The sequence below is a fragment of the Lonchura striata genome, chromosome 4 (genome assembly GCF_046129695.1).
Source record: "Lonchura striata isolate bLonStr1 chromosome 4, bLonStr1.mat, whole genome shotgun sequence".
Lineage (NCBI taxonomy): Eukaryota > Metazoa > Chordata > Aves > Passeriformes > Estrildidae > Lonchura > Lonchura striata.
Window position 1 is genome coordinate 49,883,695 of NC_134606.1, and position 27,100 is coordinate 49,910,794.

Below are 27,100 nucleotides of genomic sequence, written 5' to 3' on the forward strand. Positions count from 1 at the left end.
AGGATGGAAAAGACCTTTAGGATCGTCAAGTCCAACTGTCAATGTTGCTCCACCACCATGGTGACCACCAAACCACATCCTCAAGTACCATACCCATGTTTTTTGAACATTTCCAGGGATGGTGACTCTACCACCTCCCTGGGCAGCCTGTTCTAATGCTTAACAGCCCTTTCCATGAAGAAAAATTTTCCTAATATCCAATCTAAACCTCCCCTGGCACAACCTGAGGCCATTTCCTCTTATCCTGTCACTTGTTACCTGGGAGAAGAGACCAGCCCCCACTTGGCTTACAGCCTCCTTTCAGGCAGTTATAGAGAAAAATAAGATCCTCCCTGAGCTTCCTTTTCACCAGACTAAACACCCCCAGTTCCTTCAACTGCCTCTCACCAGAGCTGTGCTCCTTCCTCTGCTCCATTGCCCTTCTCTGGCTTGCTCCAGCACCTGAATGTCCGTCTTGTAGTGAGGGGCTCAGAAGTGAACATGGGATTTGAGGTGCAGCCTCAACAGTATCACAGAGGATCACTATCCTATGTGCTAAAACATCTCTAATGTAGTATCTGTGCAAGATGCTTTTTACTGGTTCATGTCAATAAGCATGAACCAGTAAAAAGAGCATGGGGAGATGCCTATTAGGTGGGAGAATAGCTGCAAAACACTTCAGAGCATCTATCTGCAAGATCCAGCCATTAGTACTGGGATCCCACTCCTTGTTTGAATTTCAGCTGTCTTCCCACTGCTGGCAAGTACAGACTATGATTTCAGTTTTGCAGGATGAGATTCTGTTTTTCTTTCTACTTCAGTGCCATTAACTGGAATTAACCTACACCAATCCTTATTCTGATATTAGTACACAAAATATTCTCCTGATTTCCTAGCATCCAGATGACTCCCCAGAAAGTGTGATTCAAAATCCAAACTATAATCTCAGTATTTTCTGCAACTGTCTTATTCCCCATGGTCTTCTGTCCTCATCTTTAATAAAGAATATCAATAATTTAAAAAAAATCTTTATCTCCTAGGCTTCAGCTAACCTCCTAGACTAGAGGTTAGGTGAAAATTTCTGCTTTCCCAGAACCGAAAAGCAAACATCCTATTTTTTCAAAATAAGTGTATTCATATAAATCTACTTGATGCATTATGATAGCATTAATTGGCAAAAAGTGACTAAGTAGTGTCCATAGGACAAGGGCAGCAGATAAAGTGCATGATCCAGGTTTGCTGTGTGATGAGCTGTTTCACTTATCATGGCAAATCAACCAAAGGAATTTGATGCCATGCTATTACTAAAGTGTAATTGCAGGTGGACACCTGTGTTTCTGACAGTTCTCACCTTCATTTCTCCAGTACTGATAATACTTGTATCAGCCTACTATTTGTAGAAAGCATGAATTCACTGTCAGAGCAAACTAGGAATGTTTCTAGGGTGCCTGCAAAACACAAAGATTACAATAATTATTTTCTTAAACAAGTGAAAATAGGTGTGTTCTGATTCATGCAGCTCATGCTGTGACAGTGTTTATGTCCAAATTCTGAAGGTAGGCAACAAACTGCCAACCAACATCATGAAATATCTTTAAAGGACACATCATTAAGTGCTTATTCTAACCTTCTTAAAGGAAAATGTTACGGAATGGGCAGAATCACTCCTTAATGACCCATCTGCTAGCAGGTACCGTGCTGTGAAAAATCAGTGCTGCTTTTCCAAGTAACAAACAAACCAAGCAAAGCAAGACAGGTACCTTCATACACTTCAGTTGCCTCTTTGTTCCATTTAAGGAACCCTAAGGAGTTGCAGACATCATTTACCTGGTTAAGCAGGGTTTGCAAGTATGTGTTGTCACTGACATGGTATAAAAAACTGAAATATACTGGCTGATCTAGTTTCAGTGTCTTCTGCTCAAATGTCATCATTTGCTTCTTGATGAGATTTCAGTCCAATCGTTATTAATAATTTAGGATAGTTTACAAAATTTTATGAGCATCTAATTCACATTCAAATTCACATCTGAATAGAAATTCACAATGTATTTCTATTTTTGTCTTTCATCCTTACTGGGACAATGTCAGTATATGCTTGTGCTAATTTTGTAGCGGTCAACAAGGAGGCATGTAAGGAAAAAAGAGGACTCCTGCTCTACCTAGTAGACAGGGTTCCTTCTGTAATTCGATTTCATTTATTTGCTGTATTTCTGAAGTGCAAATTAAAGGCATGCTGTTTCCCTGCTTCCTTAGAACAGCCAAAGATGCATGTATTAATTAAACAATTTAAATATATGTGTAATTTAAAGAACAGCAAGCCCCCTAATTGAGGAATTCGCAAACATGTGTACTTGTCCTCTGCAGTCTTTGAAAGAAACACAGACTGCAATGGCAGATCAGACTAGAATAACAAACCCTGAAAGATTTGGCCTAGGGTTTGCTGTTGAAATGGTTTTTAAACAGCCCTACGTCATCTCCCCATATAAAAAAATTATGTGGTTTCTGTGGTATTTCAATGTTTTTGTTTTCCAATTTGGCCTTGATGTTCTTATTTACAAAGTGAACTGACTCCTGCATCCTGGAGGTCTATCCACTGCCATTTCCCATTATCTGGTGGCACACTCATTCTCACCAGGGAAGTTCACTGACCTTTGCTATTACCTTACCTGAGCAGAGGTGTTTTTTCTGTCAGGCTTTTCACATCCCTTTCTGGCTGCCTGTCCCCCTGTGTTACAGACCAACGCACAGAGAGGGGCGTGAGTCACATATTTTATAGCCCATTCATGATGCTTGATTTGTGTCCACTGCTGTCCTCCCAACTCCTCCAAAGTGATGCAAGGCTGGGAGTATGTGAGGGCAGCAAAGAGGGCAAAAGGGGAGGTCAGCCATGTCTCATGGGTCAGAGAGCAGCCGCAGAAAAGCGAGAGCAGCTGGCAGCTGAGACAGCTGCTGCTTAGGGAGAAAATGGCCACTGAATTTGACATTACTTAATTAAGAGAGCACCTTAGCATGGGTCCCCCCTCCTTGCTTTGCTTCTCTACATTGCAGCAGTGGGGGCTGGGCAGTCTCCCTTTCCCAATGAAGCTCTTGGTAGCTGTCTCCTGTTCAGGCTCATCGAAGACACAATTAAATGCCTCTTTGTCTAGGGAGGGCTGAAACAATGCAAAAATGCCACCCAGGAGCCAGACCACATGCAAATGTGCCCTGCTGTGGCTTGTCCAGATGGTACAGGCACTTAGTGAGTTTCTCATACCAAATGCAACAGTTATGTAGGTTGTGCATGTCTGTCTGCCAAAAACAGAAATCGCAAACCCATCACAAGCACCTCAAAGATGGCCACAAAAGCACTACCTCAAAAAGTGAATGGAAAACAGCCCTATAGGAAGCATTACCCAGAGGAAAAGACAAACCTGTGCTCAAAGCAAAATACTAAGAGCATAGGGGGGAAAATCATTGTAAACATCTTTTGTGTATGAACAGAGTTGCACTAAAGAAATACATGCCTCCATTTTTTTCTCTTTAAGGAAAAATCATGCGGGATTTCAAGTTCTGTCCAATTCTCTGAAGTCAAAAGAGGTTGCAATGTATTTTAAGCCCCTGCATCACTTTTATCCCCTCCATTGGTACAGATACAAACTAAACTACTGAAAGGCCCACTCCAGCCACAATCCAGGCTGGAGCAGCCTTACTCAAAGCTAATTCCAAGCAAGCTTTAGTTGTGGTGAAAAGGAAGATCCTGCATTCTTTTGTTTTGTTTTGATTTGATTGTTCAAGTTTATGCCTCTTGCAGAGTCTGTATTTAATACAGGGTATCAAATTTGCACTGTGATGTAAGAATGGCTCTCTGTGCATTCAAGAACACTCTTCTGGTATCCAAAAATTTTAGCAATTTCCAATGTATGGATATGAAACTGATTGTTTTATCATGGGACAAGATCAAAGGGAAACAAGCTGCATTTTTGTAAAAAAAAAAAAAAAAAAAAAAAGGTGTTTTTATAAAAAGCATTCCTATTTAACCAGTAAGTTGCAAGCCTTAAAGGGAAAAACTCTACTGCTGGAAATATTTGAAAGAATCCACGAATATGTCTGGAGATTAGAACAATTTTATTCGTTGCTACAGAAAAAGTAGAAGTCATGGAGTGAAGTTCTGGCCCAAAGAATTAAACTGAATTCAACAGGAATGTTATTGATATCCAAAGAGATTTAGTTTAGTTTGTGTCATCAAAGGGCCATAAAATAGACTTAACAGTAGTAAAATAAAATCAGTGTTTTATTTCCACTTTAGATACCATGGACAATACTGTGTGACATTAAAAATTATTTTTATTTTCAGGTTTCAAAATTAAATTTAGATTATCAGCTTTTTAATCACATACAACAGTATTCAAAAGTATTATTTCATTCAAATCACTGAGATATAAGTGTGCAGATCAATTCGAGCTCATACCTACACACCTCTGACTTGGAGATGCACATTGGAGATGTTCCCAGCACTAGCTAGATTCACACTGGAAACTGATAAATCCCTGAAGGACTGCTGAAGACGAGATACTCAGCATTTCTTTACTTCAGCCCCTTCTTTGCTCCACTATGACTTCAAAAGGTGGGATTTTCTGGCTATATCTGTGATACCTCTTTGCCTTCCATCTTAAATCACCTTTTAGTTTGAAGATTATACCACTTGCAAGGCAGCCACATCACTTCTGAGCATCTGGTCTACTATGTGTGTTATATCGTATCTTTGCTACTGTAAGTTGTTGGATAACTTCTGATATAATCTTTAGAGGCTTTTTGCCTCCAAAACTCAACAAATCAAAGGAAAGCATATCCCAAACCACAACACGTGCTTGCTTCCCATTTGTGTGGCAATGAGGTAGGCCATGTTCTGAGCTCAGCTGTGCTATATTCACCTAGCTAATTAAGAACTGTTAAAAAGCATAGCTGACTTATAGAGGGCTTCATGCTGTTCTCCTTGCCTTGCATGAGAGAAATGAAATAGCCAAATGCTATATGACATTCAATACAATTTGGTGGTTAATACGCACTTATAGATCTTCTCAGTAAAATGATGTTCAAGGCTGTAAAATGTGTGTCTGTACACTTTGCTGTTTGAGAATAAAAATACAAAGTTAAACACAGAAAAAGATGAAAATAAACTATCAGGGAAGAAGATGATTTTGGATTGATTATTTATGTTAAGAACCTTAAAAGCAGGATTAGAACAGGTAGTCAAAGAATGTACATGTCTGCCAAGCAAGTAAAGTGGAATATAAGATCCATATGGCAGCATAGTAGGCAAATAAATAGGAAGATTTATTAATTACTGTTTTGCATCAAACCGTCTATAAAGAATTACCAGAAATCAAATTTTGCAGAATAGGTAAAATGAACTATATCTATATCCATATCTATAGATATAGATATATATGCTGGGAAAAAAGAACAAACAAAAAAAAAACAACAACACAAAAAAAAAAAAAAAAACAGTAAAAAAACCCCTGCTTCTTCATGTACTTTCTGAATGTACAAATTTCAGAGATTATGTTCTTGTTTTGCCATCATAATGTGATTTAAAATTATACCGTTTAGGAAGAAATATTTTGTTTTTCAATTTCTGTTTTGTCACTGGGATAAAGATATGCCCCAGTTCTTTTACTTTGAAAACTGTTACGGTATTTGTTTCATCAAGAAGCATTACAAAAGGGTAAGAACTTACTTATATATTTATTGTGTTTTTCTTTATTGAACCCTTTGCCTTTGGTAAGTACTAATGAAATCACAGCACTGAAATGAATCCCACGGCTGGGATTCATTATTTGGTTTAACAGGCTGCCCCGGGGAGTGGTGGAATCGCCGTTCCGGACAATGTTCAGAAATATGTGTGGATGTGATGTTTATGGACATGGTTTCGAGCTGGGCTTTGAAGTGCTGGGTTAACACTTGGACTCAATGTTCTTAAAGCTCTTTTCCAATCTAAATATTCTCTGATTTTGTTCCGGGGACAGGGGGCACAGAGCGCTGTGCCGGGGGCACGGGGGGGCTCTGGCGCCTGCGGCCGCGCCGTGCGCTCAGAGCGGCGGGCGCGCGCTGCTGCTCCCACAGCGGCCGCCAGAGGGCGCCCCCGCGCCGGCCCGCCTCTTCCTGCCCGGGCGGCAATAGGGGGTTCCCGGCGGTCCCCGCGCTGGGTGACTACATCTCCCGGCTGGCAGCGCGCCCCCAACGGCCGCCGGGCGCTCGTGACCAATCGCGTGCGGCCCGGGGCCTTTACCCGCCCCGCCCCGCCCCGCCCCGCGGTGCGTCCGCGATCCGAGCGCTCTAAGATGGCGGCGGTGGAGCCGGTGAGTGCCGCGTTCACTTCTCCCGCCCGCCTTTACCTTGCCTTCCTCCTACGGCATCCTTATCTTCTTCCTCCTCGTCGAGGCGCCGCTCCGCCGGCCGCGGCGGGCGGGGGCGCGGTGGGGGCCCGGCCGGGCGGTCGGGCAGGAGTCGGCTGGCCGGGGAGGCCGGCGAGGAGCGCACGCTCGCAGGGGCCGGGGAGGGGGCGGCGGGCGCCGTGGCTGTGCCGGCACCGCCGCCCGAGCGCGGCGGCCGCGGCTCCGGTGGGGTCCGGCGGCAGCGCGGCCCGCGGTCCGGCGGCGCCCATTGTGCGGCGCCCCGCCCGCGGCCCCGGCGGCCGCCCGGCGCATGTGGCGCGGTGGGGGTGGCCATGTTGGTTCCCGCCGCCGCGGCGGGCCGGGCGGCGAGGGGCGGCTCCTCCGGCCGTGAGGAAGGGCCGCGTTCCCGGCACGCCGGGCCCCGGAGAGGCGCCGCGGGGAGCGAGCGCGGGCCGGCAAGGCACAGATGCGCTGCTGGGGCAGCCGCCGCCACAGCCCGGTGGTGAGAGTCAGCAAACCAATCGCTTTTCCCAGGTTGTGTCGTCTTTTATTCGAGAGGATTTTTTTTTTTCCAGATCTTTCATGATATTCATGATAATTCAGTACTTCTTTTTGTTTTTTCCAGGTGATAAGTTATGTTCATGGTATATTATGCTCGGTCTTAACAAACGTAGCCCCAGCCTGCACTTCCATAATGAGCTGGAGCAGCTGGAAGTGATCCAAGTACAGTTGTTATTCTAATCCCACATGATTGTGTATCATGAGGAGAGGACAGCCGACGACTCTGTTAGGGTTTCAAGAAAACACAGTTAAGGAGGGCTGGTCTCTTGTTGCTGTGCTCGCCAGCTTTGAATAAATAGCCAGTGTGCTGTTTGGGGAGGCTTTGTATCATTTAGACAAAGTGAAAAAAGTTTGAAATCAGTGGTTTTAAATAAAAACTAATTTTGCCATTTTTGATTTTTCGCTTAATGGTTTTCTTGTGTGAAACAAACCTCAGATTTTTATCCATGAGGAAGAGATTGAAGTGGGTTAGCATTTATAAATTGTGTGGCAGCAGTTCTGTACAAGGAGAGTGTCAGTTATTAAGACTGCAAGACAGACCACCAGCAGCACCCTTCCGGTGTTCTTCAGCCAGTGTTAAACACTTGTTTTCACATCCCGGAGCCAGTCTTTGAGTTGTTGCCCACTTATCTGAAGATGAGGGCTTCCTCTCGGTGCAGTGCCTTGTGGTGACTGTGAAGCTTAGTAGGAATTGTGATAAATAACTTGTAATACAGCCATTAGAAAATGAAATTACTCTAAAGGCCTGCACCTTGCGGCTTTCTTAGCTGTGCTGCTCGCACAAAAACTGTCTTTACACCATTTTCTCCACTAACTCCATCAGCACATTGGGGTAGATCCTGGCCTAATGTAGCAGAAAGTAAACGATTGCTTTTGCCGTGCTGTGTCCCAGCAAGATTGATTGCTCAGATCCAGTTCAGTATGAGCAGTTGTGCTGAGCCCCTAAAAGTAGAAGATGGAGCAAAACTCACAACAATTTAAGTAATTAATGCGGTTATTGAATGTTTTGCTGTAGGTGCAGTATGTTCGCATTCAGGAGTCAGCTACCAACCAACTGTGCGTGCTTATTTTCAAATTGCAGTAAATAACAAAGTCTTTGTTATTGTCCTTGTAAGTGGCTCCCTTCTCTCGCCTAAGCCTAAAGTTAGGCGTGTGTAGTGACTGAGGTCAGAGGTGTTGCAGAAATACTGCGTGCTTTGTAGCTGAACAATTTAATTGCATGTGTGGTCAGGGACTACCTCTGGATCACAGGGAGGCCTTTCTGTTGCTCACCTGCAAAATCTGGACCTTGGTTTGTAGAGATGTCATCTGTAATGCTTTCCTGGTAGGAGAATGAAATGAAAATACAACTGAGTAAGGGTTGGTTTTGGTTTTATGAATACAGGCTTCTACTAAGATCAGTGGTGTTTCTTGTACTGTCATAGTTTCAAAAGTAGCATACATTGAAAGTCTTAAGAGGCTGGGAAAATGTTTGACTTAAATACAGAAACTTAAGTTGAGAATTCTGTAGTGAGTCCCATAATAGTTGTCAAAAAAGCAAAATTATTCTGTATAAATACAGACCAATTGCACAGTGGTTTACTTCTCTGCTGCAGGGAGAACTTAAACCTTTGCAACACTGACAAGTAAAAATTCTGTTTTTCTTGTGATATCTAGGTTTTTCTTTTAAAAATATTCTAGATTAATTTTTGAGACTATGCAGAAGTATCACCTGTTAGAGTGCTGTTATAAGCACTGTTAGAGTGCTTATATAGCCTTTGAGGATTAAATGTGATCAGAGAACACCATGCAAAAGTCCATGACAAAACGAGGAGTAATGCTTTAGTAAACAATTTACCAAAGGTGACTTTAAAATGTACCTGCACAAAGCCTGTAACTTCTAGGTGCATATAAATCTAATCCCTCATTGTGCAAATTGGAAATGGCATCATGGCTCTTTTGCGTTTTTGATTAATGGCAGTTATAATTACAATTCTTGTGAATTTAACTCTATTTTTTAGCATACAACAGTGACATTTCAGTTATCTGTAATTTGAAAAGCACTTGTTTGAGAAGGTAATCATACATAGGTGAGAATCAAAACTTTATTTAAATGAAACTACTATCTCAAGGGGTTACAAACATAGTGGTGCAGGACCTTAAAATGCTGGAAAGCTCATAATAGCTCCTAAAATTCCATGTAGGCTGAAAGGTACTTATTTTGCATTATCTGTAGACAGGTAGCATGTAATTTTAATTCAACTTCAGACTTGCTCTTGTTGCTAGGTGTTTCTGCTGTAGAAGTCAGTGACCTGATCTGCTTGAAGTTAGTATAGCATTGAACTGCAGTATTGTGAACACAGTTGCTTGCTCATTGCATTTTTCTGAAATGATGCAGAATAGATGTACCTTTCATGCTGTTTTATAATTGAGAATATTTATCATAAGCTTTTGAATTGTAAATAACATATCTGAGTTATTATGGAGCTTCCTCTAAGAGGGGTATGTTGCACAACTTATTTCAAAGACATGCATAAAAATGGCATATGAAATCAAGGTGTGTTTCATTTACTGATGCTGTCTGCAGGTATGGAGGTACATGCAAAATTTTTTGATGAAAAATATCCCTTTTGGCAGCTTTGTAAAGATTAGTTTGAATTTTGAGGTGATAGAGTGGAGCATTAAATCAGGGATGTTGGTAGAGTGCCTCCATTGTGAAAGAGAAACGCAAACTTTAAATGTGAATTAATGTGACTTTTTCTTCGGATAAATTGTCTTTCAGTTTTGAACTATTCTGTAATCGAGGTTAAACTTGAGTTTAGAAGCTGTTTATTTTCTTGCAGTAGTCTTCGTTTCTTGACGTTTAAAACCTGTTCTGTATAAGACATAGGTGTTAGGAAGGTGTGTGTGATGTGCAGATGTAAGTGTGCTGTAACACAACTGTGTTACAGCCAGTTGTTCTTGATTCTGTAGAATGAATGTAAGGCAGAAAAGTTTTAACTGTTTTAAGTTTTTTTTTTTGTAGAGGTCTATTTCTATTGTGTCTGTACTGTTCATCAGATAACCTGTATGTATGGCATCCTTTGCAGTCACTGGGTATACCAGTACTTTTTCTTTGAAGACCTCTCTTGACCATTCATACATTCAATATTAAGTTATTTTCTGAAGATTGAATGTGTCTTAAATTTTCAGCAGATATAAAATTCTATCCTTTGTTGAACCAGGGCTTAGGATACTTGTAAAACATGGAGGTCTTTTGTGTAGGAGTGTTTGGGGAGACTAGAGGCTTTTTGTTGTTTGATGTATCTGAAAGTCAAGAGGGCTATAAATAGTGTCTGTATCTTTTAAATTACGTAACATTTCCTTGAAAACCTTTGACCATGGAGGAAGTGTATGACTTTTTTACCTAGTCTTTTATGCGTGTTCTCCTGTACACATGTTCACTTCTGTTGCAATTTGATGTCACTCGGTTAAAATCAGGTTTCATGCTTGTGTTCTAATAGTGATTACCTTTCTAAAAATCTGTGGTGTTCCAAATAATGATGAATGCAGTTAGGATACTTGCTCTCTAGTATGCCTTGCTGTGTCACAAGTAGAAATCCTTTCTTTGTCCTGGTGTCTGGAAATCTACTTCACACTTCTAAATTGGTAACAGGTAATTGGTAACAGGTGGCTGTTAGTACCTCTCTTCCAGTTGCTATTACATGTACTATGTATGATTTTTACTGCGGTACATTATTCCTCAGAGTTGTGTCAAATCATCACTTGGTTTGTTTTCTTACAGGATGTAATAATTGCTTGTGGGTGTGCTTTAACTTTTTTTTTGCCCAGAATGTTTTGAAATAATTCTTGAATTTTGTGCTTTAGAAATTATCCTAACTGTAGCAGTTACCCACAAAACCCGTAAGGAGCAACAGATAGTAGAAATTGTTTTTCCCAAGATATCAGATAACTGGGGTGTGCAGTTTTCTTCTTTTGGAAGACCTAAACAAGAAGGTGAAAACTCCAGAATGTAACTTATTTTGGTTAAACGCAAGAAGACTTGAAAAGCCTCTTCCACTAATTAATTTGCCTTCACCAAGAGCACATAAGTGCTGGGTTATGTCCTTTTGGGCAATAATTGTTGCACTCCAACTGGACTTGCTAAACAACTTCTTCAGACAACTAATGACTTGAATGTGGTCTGGGCATCATCTGAAAGCGCTTGGTAAAACATAGTCAAGCTTCTTGTTCTCCTTAATAAACAAACCCGATGAAGCAGTTTTTATTGTAAATGCTTTGTTTCCTTCCTGGTGACATGCACGCCTTTCTTTGGTATGTTAGTCATTATGTGCTGTGGAGAAAGAGTAAATAACGCCAATTAAATCTGCAAGTGTCAGAGTCCAGGTAATTACAGATATACAGAGTCATTAAATGCTGAGTAGGCAAATGTTTCATGGACTTCTGCAGGCTGATTCCTACATCAAAAACCATGTGGATGGTGAATAAATGTCAGTTAATTATGTGCTGTCTTGTGTATGAGAAGTGGAATTGGCCATGTGAAGCTTTCTAGTTTATCTGGTAATACTACCCCTATTTTATTACTTATATTTTAAAAGCAGCAAAATCGGTGGTTACTTAGTGTATAGAGTCAATTTTAGGTTAAAGAATACATTAGTTATGAGCAATGGTAAAGTATTATGAAGGATTTTAAATAAAATACTCCAGAAACTGCAGGTGGAGTCAGTCTGACTTTGATAAGTGTTGCAATTGCAGGGTTCTAAGCTGTGAATTGCTAAAATGCAAATAGTAACATTAATTCGTGTGGTATTTATAGAATAGAATTCTGTGCAATTTCTTGGATACCTGGACTTGAAATACCAATTAACAAACTTGCATAGTTTCTATTTGACTAATAATGGGAAGTGCTTTGGTATACAAACCTTTCATTTTGGTACTCAGAATAGTGAGATAAAGCTAAAATGAAAGGAAATAGGGGCTGATAGTGATTAACCAGCCAAAAATTAAAATTATTATTTTTTTATGTTTTCCTTGATAGTATGGGAAATAGAAGTAAGTGAAAATAAGCTGATTTAGGCTTCTCTCTGAGGCCAGCCAGAAATAATGTTCTTTAATAATAAGTTCTGCTTCCAACTTTACATGTGGTGCACAGGCCTGTAGCTATACTTGATGGGGCAGCCTGGTGCTGAAATAAAAGTCTCTTTCTGGTGGCATAGTTTTTGAGGGGAGTGGCATGGTCTTGGGTCAAGGTCGTAATTAGTGGGGCCTTGGATGTGAGCTGTCATTCTCTGTTTTGGACGGGAGCTTGAATAATGGTTAGTCTGAGTTTCTTGAATGCCATGTAGATTTCAGACTATCTAAAGGGACTTGATATTGTGGTGGCTTAAGTAAAATGCATGTGAGTCAGATGTTTTCTGTTTGTCCAAAATCAGAATTTCCTGTAATTGTGTGAAGGATGATTATCAGTGTACCAGACAGGTGTTGAGGCTCATTGCATTTTTCTTTTTGTCTGAATGTGCTACCTTAATTTGTAATGTAGTCTTTTGTTAGAAGTTATGAAACAGTTTAGCCTTGCATGTGCTCAGTGGCTTTGTAGTAATTCTTCCATTTTATGTAGTTGTGATAATTCTGGAAGAGTGACCAGGGAGACTTTGGGATTAGTTCTTTGTATGTTGAAATCTAGTTGCTGAGCAAACATGAGATTCTCAACTGAAATTGGTTTTGGAGGATACTCTGCATCTGCATTCAGCGAGAGTGAGTCTGTTTGATGTTAAAATTCCTAGTGTAATAGCATTTGTAAATCAGTTGTGAATGTTAGATGTCACAGCTGCAGAGTATTGTGACTGAAAGCAAGCTTTATCACAAAACCAAGAGCTATTCCAGAATATCAGCAGAATTTTTCTTACTGTTTTTGCGCATGTAACTTCTCTGAATTTTCTAGTTAGAACCCCATACTTCAATTTTAGTTGTCTATACTTGTTTCTTTATAATATAATACAGATAACATGAAGGAGGAACTATTAAAGTGCTTCCTTGGTGAATTTTACAACTTCTCTTCACTGTCTTGAATTGTTCAGTGAGCTGGTTTTGCGTGATTCAAGATGAATTATACCAAAAATAAGTGGGGGTAAGACTAGAAATTCTATTCTAGATAGAATTTGAAGAATTTATTAAGTTTTTTTGAAGGTCTGCTTAGCTTTTTATAGTATTACACTGGAGGAGATGTGACAGATTTTTCAACACTGTACTTCTGTGGGTTTGTTAGTGATGATCCCTTTGGGAGATCTTCACAAAGCGTTTGGTTTTATTAAGAGGAAGGGAATTGTGCTATTGTACTGTGTAAATAAAGCCCTGGTCAAGTGTTCCCGTTAGATCTTGATATGTCAGTCTCTTCACTGAATGCAGGTGCATGTGAGTATTCTGAAATGTCATGAGGTATTTTTCTAGGTGGGCTGTTAAACTAATGCACACTTGATTAACTTCTCTGATGTAAAGCATAATATCATGCTTAATAATGCTAAATATATTGATAATGAAAAGAAAATCCCTGTTAAGACAGATCTTTAGGTGTTATCCAGGAGAGTTTGCCAACTGGGTCTGTGAAGATTGAACAATGTTATCACTTCAAATGCACTTTTCATCAGCTTTGGTGTGATAAATCTATGTGGAAGTGCAGAGTAAACTGTTCCATTAATTAAGTTGCTTAACATTACTTAATTCACTACTGTTATTTTTTTCTGTTAAAACCACAACATTTAAATTAATTTTTAAATACTACTCTTATATTGTCACATTTGGAATGTCTAGAGTCTTTGGATCTGCTGCACTTAGCTTTTATATTACTGAAGTGCTTTTTCTTTCTTGGGGTCAGCTGTATAGGCTTTTTTGTGTTAGTTCTTGGGAAGGAGCTACAGTACACATTCTGTGTTTCTGTAATCTAGCATGGATTTCAGGTTAGGGAGGGATGATGGTAACTGGCAGGGACACTTGGCTTCAGACACTTGGCCTCACAATAAAGTTTTGTATTCCCTGGTTTAAAGGAAAGTCATTAGAATTTCAAATCTGACACAGTGACTTCTCAAACTGAATGATGTGCCTGAGGGGGTTTGCATGCAAAGAGAATATAATTTATTACATGATGTTAAAGTATATTTAACATTTCTAGAGCTGTCTCTAGAAAAAGAGCTTCTGAAATCAATCTAATACATACTAAACCAGTAAGTACATTTATTTCAGTTGGAAATTTGAGAACTGATGTGTGTTTAAATTCTGCTGTTCAGTTCATGATGATGTTGCAAATACAAAGATAACTACACTGTCTTGGCTTCCAGCTGCTTGCAGTAGCTGATTTTAGATCTGAGAATCTTAGTTTTATCTTCTACTTGTATTAGATTTTTTAAAATAACAGGGCCTGTACACCTGTTTCAAATGATGCTCTGTTAGAAGCTGATAAAAAGAATTTTTGTTCTGAAGTTACTGTTCTCTGAATTTATTTTAGATGTGCATATTCTAGGTAATATAGATTGTATATTTCTAAAATAGCACTCAAAATTAGATATGTATAGTAAATAATTTTGGAGACAAATTACGTAGGAGGCAAATCACTGACCAGCAAAATGCAAATTCCTGCAGTTAGTGTTTATTGTAGAACCTGTTCAGATGTTGAAGAATAAGAGTAGACAAATTGTGCTTCCATTATGTGATTTGGGCCCACAATCAAGATAAATTATAGGAGCTCTTAGCTTCACCCTTTTTAAAGTAACTTCAGAGAACTAAATTGCTTCAATAAAAATTGAGAAGGAATGTATTAATAACCCCTTTCTTCAAACAGGAAACTGCTCCCAACCCCCAACCTGCAGAAGAGGAGAAAACCGAGGCAACACCTAGTCAGGAGGTTGCCAGCCCTGAGCAGTATATTAAACATCCACTACAAAACAGGTAAATGATACAGAAACTGATTGTAGTTTTGCCAGTGATAGAAAATGCCTGTGGCTTTGCAGCTCTTGTACACCTTATATTCTCTAGCAATATTTTGGGAATTCTCAGTGGTTTTTTGAAGGTTTTTGCAGTGAAGTGGCAGAGTAAGGAGAATCTGATCCAGATGTTAATATTCAGAGTCTTCTTCAGATAGTGCTGTTACAGAAGCTGAAAATCTTTGCAAGTTTTCAAAATGCAGCCAGGTACTTTGAAAGAGCATGACTTTGGTTTTAGTTGGAGGCAGGCAGAGCTTTTGTTGCTTTTGTCTGTTGTCGTTTAAGAGGCCGAGATGAAGCTGCTGCCCACTAGAACTGGAAAGCTTTGCATTCTGCTTTGTACTTGGGTGCCAGTGGTAAAAACTTGTAGTTAAATATATATTTCAAAGTTAGTGAAAAATTCAAGCCCTCTTACAGCTTTAAAAAGACCAGCTTGCTGATGTGTTACTGTGGAATGCTCAGTACTTACTGTTGGCAGGTGCCTTTTACCAAGTGATACCTTACTCTTTTTCTAAGTTTTGAGCAAGTGTGGAAAATAATGCTTCCCTGTAGTGCTATGCTGCATGTATCCCATTTTCCTCGTCTTTCAGCTTCCATCCTCCATCTCTTCTAAACACCTTGATTAAATTGATGCTAACAGTTCTTTAGAAGTGTTATTGAGGCTATTACTGGAATTGAGTAAACTTTTAAAACCAGGTTTGAAATGCCAGGAAGGGTCTCAAAACAATAGATTGACACCTAGTTACTTAGAGCTTTTTGCTGAGATAAGATAGCCTAGTGCTAACCTGAGTAATTTCAACACTGCTGAAATTATCAAGAGTGGAGAAAACCCCAACTGTTTGATTAAATGCCTCATTAGATACCCTCTTCCAGCATTTTAAAGTGCTGCAGTGATGCTTTTTAGATTCAGAAAGAGCATCTTTTTGTGAAAGGTTCAATTTTGTCTTGATACTCAGCAGAGATGATTTTTTTCATTTAGTTTCCTCTATATACACTAATTTTAAAACTTGAAGCAATCGAGTTTTGGAGATTTGAGGTGGTTGCCATTAGTAAGCTTAATACAGCTTGCATTTTAAAATTTATGGTTTCCTAGTATGAGAGTGCTTGGGAAGCTTTCATGTCATTGATAGCTTTGGAGTGATATCATTTGCTTGTGTAACCTTTATAAGGAAATTACTGGCCAGGGAGCCCAGTTTGAATTGTTGGTGTTGTTTTAGAACATGATCAGTTGTTTGTGGTAGGGGATTGCCATTTAGCAGTGACAGCAAGGAGAAACATCTAAAGTTTAGAGTCTTTAAAGAATTCCAAAGCTAGTTAAAATATTTATCTAATGGATTGATAAAGTCTGCTGTGATTCTTGTAATGAAAGCACAAACATTGTTAATATGTAAAGAATTAGATCATGTAGCTTAGTGATGAAAACTGACTTCCATGCTCATAATATATGAAGGTTTGCAATTAGTTTGACTCTAACAATATAAATAATTACAGTTTTAATATACTTTAATTTCTAGATGTTTTTATTTTGTTCTTTTTTAGATGGGCACTCTGGTTTTTTAAAAATGACAAAAGCAAAACTTGGCAAGCAAATCTTCGTCTTATCTCGAAGTTCGATACTGTTGAGGATTTTTGGGCGTAAGTAAAGATTTTTCAATATGCATGATAATTTTGGGATTTGTTGGCAAAGCTTATGTCCAAGTCAAAAAACCCATAAAGTACTCCATTAACTGCAAATTCTTGTGTGTAATTTCAAATATTTGCAAAACTGAAGGTGAAGTCTGTTGAAGAAAATGCAAATGAAGTTCTTCATCCTTTAAATGCACATTGTTTTGCTGACACACTGCAACACTGCTTATATTCATGTGTGCATGACAGACATATAGAACATTTAATTTGTGCAGTAGCTATCTCATAGTAACATGAACCTGTAAATTCTGGTGGTCAACTGATTGCTGCTTCCATGGCCCCACATTTTCCTCCTTGATTAAATTGACTGCTGGGTCATGTCACGCGTTCAAGAGTGCCTGAGTCTGGAGCATAGTAGTTGAGACTCATGCAGATTAATGGCATCCTTGAAAAAATTTGTTAGAAGTTACAGAAGAAATGACCTTCATTCTAAGTTGAAGGTCTGTGAGAGTGACTAGGCTCCAATAGCAATAAGAAGCCTTTGAAGGTGGGCCTGTGCTTTCCAAACACTTGCTTCAATCAAGATTTTGCCTGTCATAATGCTAAAACATGGAGAAAATGCAAGTGCTGTGACATTGAGAGTGAACAAAAAAGTATTATATATTTGATCTTAGTGTTTCATGCTACATTGAGTGTTAGGGTTCTTATTTTTGTTGCAGACTTTGTTTTGGATGTGGTCCCCGTGGAGGGAGGTGTGGTCTGAGTGTAGTAATAGGACCCATCAGTGACCCATTAGCACAGGGAGGAAAAATGCTTCAGCCTTTTCAGTGACTTTATTGCTGCAGTCCTGAGAGGGGAATGGCATTCTGGGCTTGTAACCAGCTTTCCTGTTCCTGCTGTGGGAGGGACTGCAAACTGTGGTTCACTCAGCTAACAGTGGTGGCGTATGTGATGGGCAGCTGAGTTGTTTGAAGCTGCTCACTGGTTGGTTAAGGTTTTGGGCTTCTGTAACTGAGCTAGTCTTGGTAATTAGTGCATAATTTAGATGTCTGCATTGAAGGTATAAAATCAGTCACCAGTAGTTAAGTTACACCTCCTTTGTGGTTGGAGTGGAAAATAGGTGTGTTGTTCTGGGGAAAAAAATTCAGCATCAAAGTAAACTTAAAAGAGGCAAACTGTTAAATTTGTAACTGGTGTTACAAATTCCTGTGCATGATTTCTTATTGTTAGAACATCACAGTAATCAATTTTCTTTTGATGCTGAACTATGCCTCAGTATTAGTAGGTTTTGGGCTACAGGTTGCTGTAATATGTGCAGGCCTCTTTGTGAAGTCTGACATGTTAGGGGTGGAAAAAGGCCCCCATCTCCTTGTTTGAGAAGGAGACACTATGTACTCCTTTTTCTGAACTGCACAGTTGTAAATTCTGAATATACGTTTTATTGTCTATCATCTGTTCTTGCCTTTTGAGTCCTTAATTTGAATTATCAGGCCTACAGCATTCATACCTAGAGGTGCTGTATCAAATATCAAGGTTGAACATTTCCCCTAAAAAAATTTCTCAGCAGTGCAAGTAGCCTTAGAAATAGAAACAGTTATCCTTATTCCATGAATGTATAGAATACACATGGACACAGAACCTATTGCCATGAAAGCTCAGTGAGTTATGTTGCTAATATCTTTGAACTTCAGTTCTAAACTTTAGAACTAGGTTTAGAAGTAGTATTGGAAATGAGTTTAAAAACAGTTGTGGAATTCTTATTCCATTCTGCTGCTTTAAGCCTAGAACATCTTAGTACTGATACTTTTATATTGTTTAAAAATACCTTACAAATAGGGTTGCTTCTGAAATAACAGCTCCTTAATTTTTGGGCTTTGGTCATATGTCTTAAATTCTTTAAGAATTTTGTACCTTAAAACAATGCTTAGTTTTTAATCCTGCTTTTTTCCCTCCAATAGTTTATACAACCATATCCAGCTCTCTAGTAATTTAATGCCTGGTTGTGACTACTCGCTCTTTAAGGTAGGCTTGCTAACATTTTTTCTTTAGTTAAGGATGTTGATGGATGTTTTCCTGTCTAAGCAAGACACTGTCCAAATATTTCATTTAAGATATTTAGGAACATGGTTGGGAATGTCATAAAGGTGTTAATTTTTTTGAGGAAGTCCCAAACATTGTCTGAAAATCAGGTTGTCACTACTTCCGAGATTACAAGTACTTGCTTTAACACATATTACAGACAGTAGATTTTAATCTGTGACTCGGTGTTTGTTTTACATTTGAGATGTTTGTGCAAACAATTAAGTGTAAATTTTTCTAATATGAAAGGTTTTTCAGCTCTATCACGTGATGTGAAATGAGTTAAAATGTCTGTGGGAGGCAGCAATGTTGCCTAGTATTTCTTATGGGTGTACTGCTAGCCAGATGCACAGTACTCCTGTTAATTTTTATACTACCAGGTAAATGCTGTATTACTTAAGCATGAAATAGAAAAGTGCACCCAACATGGACAATAAGAACATGCTGAGGAAGTGTCCAGACTAGTGAATAGGGAAAGTGTACGTGAAATTGTGCCTCAGCTGGGGCGGAGATCTGAATTGGGACTCTTAAGTTAAATCCTAACTTCTTGGTAGTGCTTTATTATGCAGCTTCCTTTCTGGATTCCAGCATGTAAATAGTCTCTGAAGTTCTGGTGCCTGGTTCTTCCTTTGCTCATAAAATGTAGCCACAGGCTGGGGCTCCTCAGAAGACTGTGTGCACTGTTTGTAGACCCAGCAGCTTCATATAGTGAAGAGGTGCTGCTGCTTGGGTTTGGAAAGGTAATTGTATTCTAGGTGACTGAGAAACCTTGGTAGAATTTTAAGAAGCTGTGGGCTCTTCAGAGATTAGGATATCTATGGATAATGCTTGTATTTCTTGCATTAATCCTTAATTTGTGTTTCAAGTACGTGTATCTGTTCTGTGTTTGCTTGTCATCAAGCAGTAATAATTATGTAACTTCATGGAACAGGTATAGAATTGGCAACTGCTTCAGGCTCCTGGGCAATCTCTTACTGCTGTCCTTCAGTTGTGACCTCTTAAGAGGTCCTCTTAAAGGTGATGAAGTAGTTTAAGCTCTGCAGCTGCCAGTGAGGGTGTTATATTTAAAGTGAGGTGACACCACTCTATCCTGAATGTTGAACACTTAGTTTTCGGCCATAAGTTTTGTCATGCAGTTCTTAGTGGACAGTTCTTAACAGAATTCCTCTGTCTAGACAATTATGTACTACTTCAATGACTTTCAGAAGTGCAGCACAGCTGGTAGATATGGGAGCAGTAGCTGGCTGCATTGCTGTATCAGCATGTGCAGAATCACTTAATTCAGTGCAGGGCCACTGGCAAAAATGTAAATCAGATTTTGCTCTGAAAGGATATATTGAATTGTAATTTTTTTCTTCCTTCTCCCCAGCAATAAAAATCTTCTTATTCTCACCTTTATGTGAAGGACGTTCTTGGGAGAGACTGCCAAAGGTGTTTATTTCAGTGAAATAATCTGTATGCGTGAGTGAAGTACTTGGCTGATCTTGCACTGAGTGCAAGACGTAAATTAAGGACTCCAGATAAAATTAGCTGCTGCATTCTGGTTTCATGCAGGGCAAAGCAGGTGGTTGTCTTTGCCTGTTGCCTCAGGATTTTTTTTAATGTTACATGTAGCTAAGACTTTTGCTTGGACTGTGATGCTTCTGTGGAACTAAAAATTCGCTGGAGTGTGCACTAGTTTTGGGAGTTTGATATTGGTATGAGAGACAGTATTCCTAGACATTCTGATTATGTGTCTTAAACTGTATGCTTCTCTCAACTAGCTGTTCCAGTTACCTTTTGGTGAAAAAAAAGCTTTTTGGTGGCTCTTTAGGGAAAATAGAGATGGAGTCTGATTTAACTTGTGGCCTTTCTTTGCAGGATGGGATTGAACCCATGTGGGAAGATGAAAAGAACAAGCGAGGAGGCCGATGGCTAATTACACTAAACAAGCAGCAGAGACGAAGTGACCTTGATCGCTTCTGGCTAGAGACAGTAAGCACCAGGGGCAGCTGAGGAGTCTTATGTTTGTGTGAAAATGCATTTAACTGATTTGATATTTGTGTGCTATGCTATTCCAACTTCTTGGCAGCAGTGTCTTGTAAGGTTTTATTGACAGGCTTGTATTTGAAACATATTTTTTCAATTGTGATCTTCATGTGAGTGTATTGTCTTAATACTTCCTTGTAACAGGCAGCAACAGGGAGAGTTCTGTAGGACAGATTAAGCTTTTCCCATGTAATGTACAGAACATTACTGTTGAATTACTGTGAAAATAATACATTGTCTTGAGTGTAACTTGCTGATTCAATTGATAAAACAATTTGTTTTACAAATACTTTTTTTAAAAAAGTGAATAGTTTTCAGGTTTTGGCTTTGTTAAACAAGGGACTTTCAGATTTAGTTTTTTCCTTCTATATTTATCTTAATGCTGGGGTAGGCAATAATAGACATTCATCCTGTATATACATACCATAAAAATACGTTTTTTCCATTGCTCTTATCTCTTTGGAATAGAATTGAATTGTAAATATATTTCTAGTGTGGATTGCAGTAAATGTCTTACAGAAAAATGTGTTGTCTAGGAACTGACTCAGAATAGCCTAAGTCTAGTGCAATCTAGGATTTAGGGATATGGATTGCAGACAGGACAATGCACAGCAGTCCTGGCAATCTCTCATCTTTTGTCCTTGGTTTTGTGAGAGGCAGGGAGTATTGCACCCCTTTGGAAGGGAGAAATGGCCTTCAGAATCAAAGCAGAGGTGTCCAAAATATCAGAACTTTCAGGATCTTTGTAGTCACTGTGGCTGTGATTTGAAGAGAGCCTTCAGTTCTGAGCATTGTGACTGCATGTGAGCAAATTAACATCCTGCTGCATATACTTGGCCTATTGCATGTGTGAGTCCTGACTGCTAATAGCTATGACATATGGCTTGGAAACATGTAGATATACTGTGCAAACTGAAGGCTAGAGGGCTCTACTTTTTGCTTAGCAGTGAGTAATGGCACAGAGCCTAAATACCCAGGTGAATGTGATACGTGCCCTAAAACAACCCTGTCACTTCTAATTCCAGTAATTATATGCAACCAATTTTCAGCAATAGAAATCAAAGCCTTTATAACTCCCCTTTGGAACAAATTTTTATTATAATGATCTTAAATGTAAACTAAACTTCATTTGAGAAGATTTTTTTTCCTGTTGTGCAACATTCATGTACATACAAAATGTTCCTGAGTAGTGTTTATTGAGCATGGTTGTTATCTTTGCTTGCATGTGAACTAAAACAATTGGTCAATATTTTGCATGTCTGTGTGTGGTTTGATCTAAACCATTTATGGCTTAAATTACTCAGTGAGTGTGTGCAGCCTGCAGTTGGGTGTAATATTTAAAGCATGTCTATTTATACCTGATTTATTATTTAGTAGCTTTGTTCCTTTTGTATTTCCTGGAGTAAGCCAGCCCTTCAGGGTCTGATGGGTAATGGAAGACCTGGTTTGTTTGACAAATTGCAAACATGCTAAATTTCCAGAGATTATAAGTGGTACCAGAGAGCTGACATAACCGCAGTGTATTTAATGTACTGTGCAAGTGAAGGAATCAAGTGTCCATTTGCAGATTCGGTGTGCAGAAAAGTTTTTTTTTTAATTCAGCATAGTCTAGGCAAATCTGTCTCAAGCACAAGAAACCATTCGTTTTGAATGTCAGGATTGCTTGTTTTACAAGTTTCAAGCTGAAGGTTTTAAATACCACTTTCACAGTTAGCATGTTGCACGGGTCCGTGACCCTGCTCAGTCTGATGTTCCTGCTTCAATTCCAAGCTTTACTGCTAGAAACCCAGAGGAAGAATCTTGTGTTACTTGTGCACCTGCATTGGTGCGTTGTATTAAACCCTGTTCAGGATCACTGATGCCCACTTTAGAGTTTATGGAAGCACTGAAGCTTCCTGTGTTAGTTGGAAGTAACATTTCATTGGGTAGCACTTACAGTCTAGCTGCAGTCAGATTTGCAGTCTGAACTGATAGACTTCAGCATTGAAATTAAACTTTATGTGATGTTGTGCAAATAGTCCTTAACAGGTTCTTCCTAGCTAATAGATGGGAACAGCTAAAATTTCAGATTGGTCCATCTGTGTTAAGTGTACTGTAGAAAGAAGACTAGTGCTTCAATTCTTCTCTTATTTTGGATTGGGAGGATGGAGTGGAAGGCAGTACTGTGGGAATAATCAGCTGTGGCAGAACTTGCGGCAGGTGGCAGAGGAGGAGGAATGGAAAATTCAGACTAGAAGGAAGATGCCCTACTACAGTATGTTCACTTGTAATATTTGGAACTTCAAGAAGACACTGCAATAAATAGAAAGTGATTATTGTATGGCAAGTAGCTGTAGGCAGTAAAATGTGTTCCTCAGTTCTTGTGTACACTGAGTGCTTGCTTGCCTACAGAACAGGATTCTGATTCTGAACTGCTTTCTCTTTCACAGCTGCTGTGCCTTATTGGGGAGTCATTCGATGACTACAGTGATGATGTGTGTGGTGCTGTTGTTAATGTTAGAACTAAGGGTGATAAAATAGCAATATGGACAACTGAATGTGAAAACAGGGATGCTGTTACGCATATAGGGTAAGTAACGTGGTTGGTGCCTCGCCTGTATGGAGTGTAACCATGCATGTAAAGCCAGTTAAGCTTGATAGAGGAGGCATTTCAGGCAAGTGGAGCCTGTGCAGAGCTGTATGCCAAGCTTAAGTAACTGTGCCAAATGGTGTTCATTTCTTAATTTTTAAACTACAGGGAAGGTAGCGCTGCAGTACAGAGTAGTTACTAACACGTGCCCATACACAAATCTTGGCAAAAGTCTCATTTCACAATGAGGCATTGTAATTAACAACTGTAGGTAATGTGCAATCTGTTCCAGCCTGCCAGTTTGTAAAGGTGGGTAGTCAGTAAGAGTAGAGCATTGATACGATCTTTTTTTCAGGAAAGTGATGCTTACAAATGGGAAAGGAAAGGTGCTGCAAGTCTGAAGCACAGAAGGATGTACTCAGATTTAGGGGAAAGAAAAGCTGTACAGTGGTGTGCTGTGAAACTCTACATTTTGCCTGTTTAAGTACAGATAAAGCAGTGAAGATGATTTGTGGGTTATTTGACCTGCATGCTGTAGACTTTGTTTAAATAAGTAACAGCAGTTATCTCAGATTGAGTCTGTGCTATGGAAAATGCATGTTGTGCTCTAGTGTGTAGCAAGTATTACTAATTACAGAGTTACTATTTACACAATTACAATTACTAATTACACAAGTATTTATTGGATTCTTTAGTACTGGTACTTTGAATTAGTTGTTGTAGGCCATTTACCTTAAGCAAGCCAATGAAAATATTTATCTTCCTGGCTTAGAGCATCTGTCTTAAGCCAACTTGCACTGTCAGGCATAGCAGCTTTTTTCACTACCTGAGAACTCTTTTGACACATGCCTTTTCTGGGGGGGCTTTTAAGAATCTGTGTCTGCCTTTTACTAACAATTTGATTATACAGTTATGTTTCAGGCTTCAGTGGTAAGTGTTTAATAATAAACAAGCAAAACTACAGTATTCATCTTCCTACTACCACAATATTGCAATAAACCTAGTAGGTATCAGAGAGCATTTTAGATGGTATTAACCATTAACTAAGGAGTTGAATCCTTTAGAGAACTGTGAAAAAATTAAGATTTTTGCAAACTGACACAAGGACCAAGGTAAGTTATGTTGCCCTCTGTCTCCCTTATTACCCTAACTCCAGACAGGAGTGGCTGTTAGTGACTTGCATTTCACTGTGTGCTGAGGAGCACTGTATGTGTGTGTTTGTGCCTAAGGCAGGTACTGCAGCTTCTTTCTCTTAAGACAAAAGATCCAAGGTGGTTTTTCTTAAGGCTTCTGTTGGGTAAGGGGCCTGTGACAAGGTCTGTGGGAGTCTGCTTTCTAGCAGTAGTTAAAGGAAAGACAGCAACTCTGCAGCTATGATGTGTGGGGTGATTAAAACTGACTGTTTCAAGGAATTGATGTTTTCTTTGGTTCCAGTGGCTTTATCATCTCAGTAGTTCTGGAATTGTGAACTGTGAGTTCTTCATAGCAGTTTTGATTCTGTATGTAGAAAGACAGCCTTCTGATTTAATGATACTCACACAAATGCAGTATAGAGTCCCTGCATTTTGCATTTATTTAGGTTAGTTATTTTTTGCAAGAGCTTGTCCTATCATGTGTGGTAAGTCATTTTACAAAACTTTAAGTAGGTTTTAGATGCAGTACACTAGAAAAAATATTTAAAGTCCTTTATTCATATCTGAGAAATTGTTTCTAAATTGGCAATTCTTTTTTTTTTTTTTTATCGTGTCCATAAATCTCAAAAGCAGGTGTCCTGCTACGAATTCCTTCTTAAGGACTTTGCTTAAACTGTTGTTTTATTTCTTTTCCTCTCCAGGAGAGTATACAAGGAAAGATTAGGACTTCCTCCAAAGATAGTGATTGGTTATCAGTCCCATGCAGACACAGCTACTAAGAGCGGCTCCACCACTAAAAATAGGTTTGTTGTTTAAGGCGACACCTTCTGAGTATTCTTTCATAGGAGACTGCGTCAAGCAATCGAGATTGGGAGCTGAACCAAAGCCTCTTCAAAAGCAGAGTGGACTACATTTAAATTTGATTTCCATCTAAATGTTGCTAAGATTTGTGAGAAGTCTCATTCGCCTTTGTCTTGTACTTCTATGTTCAATTTTTCTATTTTAGCCAAAGTAACTGTTACCAATTGGAATTTTAGTACACTTCACCCCCCAAATCCATAAGTGTGTTTCTGGCCCACTCTGTAATAGCTTGGTAGAAACATTACTATTGCAAAAAAAGAATTTGTTTATCCACAGTATTCAGAAAAGAAGTTGCATTTCTGTACCTGCAGGAAATTACTCTGTTTCACATTTGCATTGTATGCAGTAAGATTTTGCTGGTTTGGAAAAGAGTATGGTGCATACAGTTTTCTAGCAATTTTTTAATACAGCATCATCTTTGCTGTAACCTCTGCTGATGGCTGCTAGATTAATTTATTTGTTTTCCCTATTTGATAACATTAGTGATATTTTGATTTCAGTTGTTTTTGCTCATGTAACATTTGGTGAAGAATCTGGGAGTATGACAAAGGTGGAATAAACATGAATTTTGTGCATTCTTTGGTAATTTTTTGGTTTTTTTGTAACATCAAAGCTTTGCTACAGATTTATGCATTTCAGTCAAATCAGTGATCTTTTTGTGTGATTTCCTGAACGTAAATATGGATTTTTTTTTTTTAATGTAACACCATAATTTACATTCCTTACTAGAAATAGTATGTCTGTTTTTGTATCTTATGCTGTATTTTAACACTTTGTATTACTTAGGTTATTTTGCTTTGGTTAAAATGGCTCAAGTAGAAAAGCGGTCCCATTCATACTAAGACAGTGTACAAAACTGTAAATAAAATGTGTACAGTGAATTGTCTTTTAGACAACTAGATTTGTCCTTTTATTTCTCCATCTATACAGCAAGTATTTGTACTTCCTGTGACAAGGCAGTCTCTACTGTGGCTTCTGTTGTAGTGTCTTCCAAGAAAGATAAAGTCTGGAGCTATAGTCTGTTGAAACTTTTAATAAACCTATTAGATAGCACCCTAAATCAAAGTGGAATTATATCAATGTGGCTACTGGTTCTTTCTTAGTAGTTGGTCTAACTGATCATGGTTTTTGTTGTTTCTCTTTTGACTTCTGTTTTATGCCCAACCAAGAATTTTAAGGGTACACAGAAAGCTGCTTAGTTTCAGGTAGGAGCTACAGTGAAAGTGCTTCAGTGAGTGATTCTGCTCTAAGGATATAATGCATAAAGTACAAGTAGAGCATACCAGAGACATGGCTACAAATAAAAGTATGAGTATCTAGATAGCTTGCTATTACATATGTCTGAGCAGTTGAAGCTTTGTTTATTCTGAAGAGCTGTAAGTTTACTTGGAAGTCCACAGGATGGAGGAGATTTTGAGGGTTGAGTTCACTTATTTTGAGCAAAAGATGAGAGACTTGTTCTTTCCACCTCTTGGAGCATGCAGCAAAATCAGTGCTTTATTGCTGATTTCTTGGTTTTTTTTTTTTTAAAGCGTGTGATGTACTTAAAGATCTTGCCAGGGCTATGGAGCCTTTCTTCAGCTGAGTGTCAAGGCAGGTGCTTATTGGGGTTTTGATCTTTGTGATAACTGATTAAAGTGAGTTTAGTCACTGGCAGTGGAGCTTCAGTCACATCTGCCTGATGAAGGCACTGAAGTGTCTGTGTGCTGAAATAGACTTGAACAGTTTTCTTGCACATTTATTCAGAAATGTGTTGTAAGGAGCATATCAGACTATGCCAAAAATGTCTGGATGATTATTATGGCTGTTTAATAGAAACACATAGAATAGACATCTCTAGTATCTAAAGATGCTATGCCTTTAGTATTGGTCATTAACCAGGATATCTGTGAATGTGGAAAGCTGTCTAGGCTGTTTGTGTGCTGGTTTCTGTGGATT

General features: G+C 39.0%; 1 protein-coding gene across 2 annotated transcripts; it reads left to right on the forward strand.

The window, feature by feature from the left end:
- The first annotated feature begins 6,254 nt into the window (after positions 1-6,254).
- Positions 6,255-26,058, forward strand: EIF4E (eukaryotic translation initiation factor 4E). Of its 2 annotated transcripts, none has more exons than XM_021550339.2 (7): positions 6,255-6,317; positions 14,725-14,831; positions 16,406-16,501; positions 18,451-18,514; positions 20,432-20,545; positions 23,029-23,168; positions 25,003-26,058. In XM_021550339.2, the coding sequence occupies exons 1-7, from the start codon at positions 6,300-6,302 to the stop codon at positions 25,115-25,117; spliced, it is 654 nt and encodes a 217-aa protein (XP_021406014.1). In that variant the 5' UTR covers positions 6,255-6,299; the 3' UTR covers positions 25,118-26,058. The 2 variants fall into 2 exon arrangements, with proteins under 2 accessions (XP_021406014.1, XP_077639087.1); XM_077782961.1 differs by lacking the exon at positions 6,255-6,317 and adding an exon at positions 6,749-7,076.
- The last annotated feature ends 1,042 nt before the right edge of the window (positions 26,059-27,100 follow it).

Excerpts from the sequence above, each read along its gene's own strand:
- EIF4E (XM_077782961.1), top strand. The coding sequence starts at position 6,936 with ATGATATTCATGATAATTCAGTACTTCTTTTTGTTTTTTCCAGGTGAT. Across the intron at positions 14,832-16,405 it reads AAACATCCACTACAAAACAG|ATGGGCACTCTGGTTTTTTA; the intron begins GTAAATGATACA and ends GTTCTTTTTTAG. Across the intron at positions 20,546-23,028 it reads ATCGCTTCTGGCTAGAGACA|CTGCTGTGCCTTATTGGGGA; the intron begins GTAAGCACCAGG and ends TCTCTTTCACAG.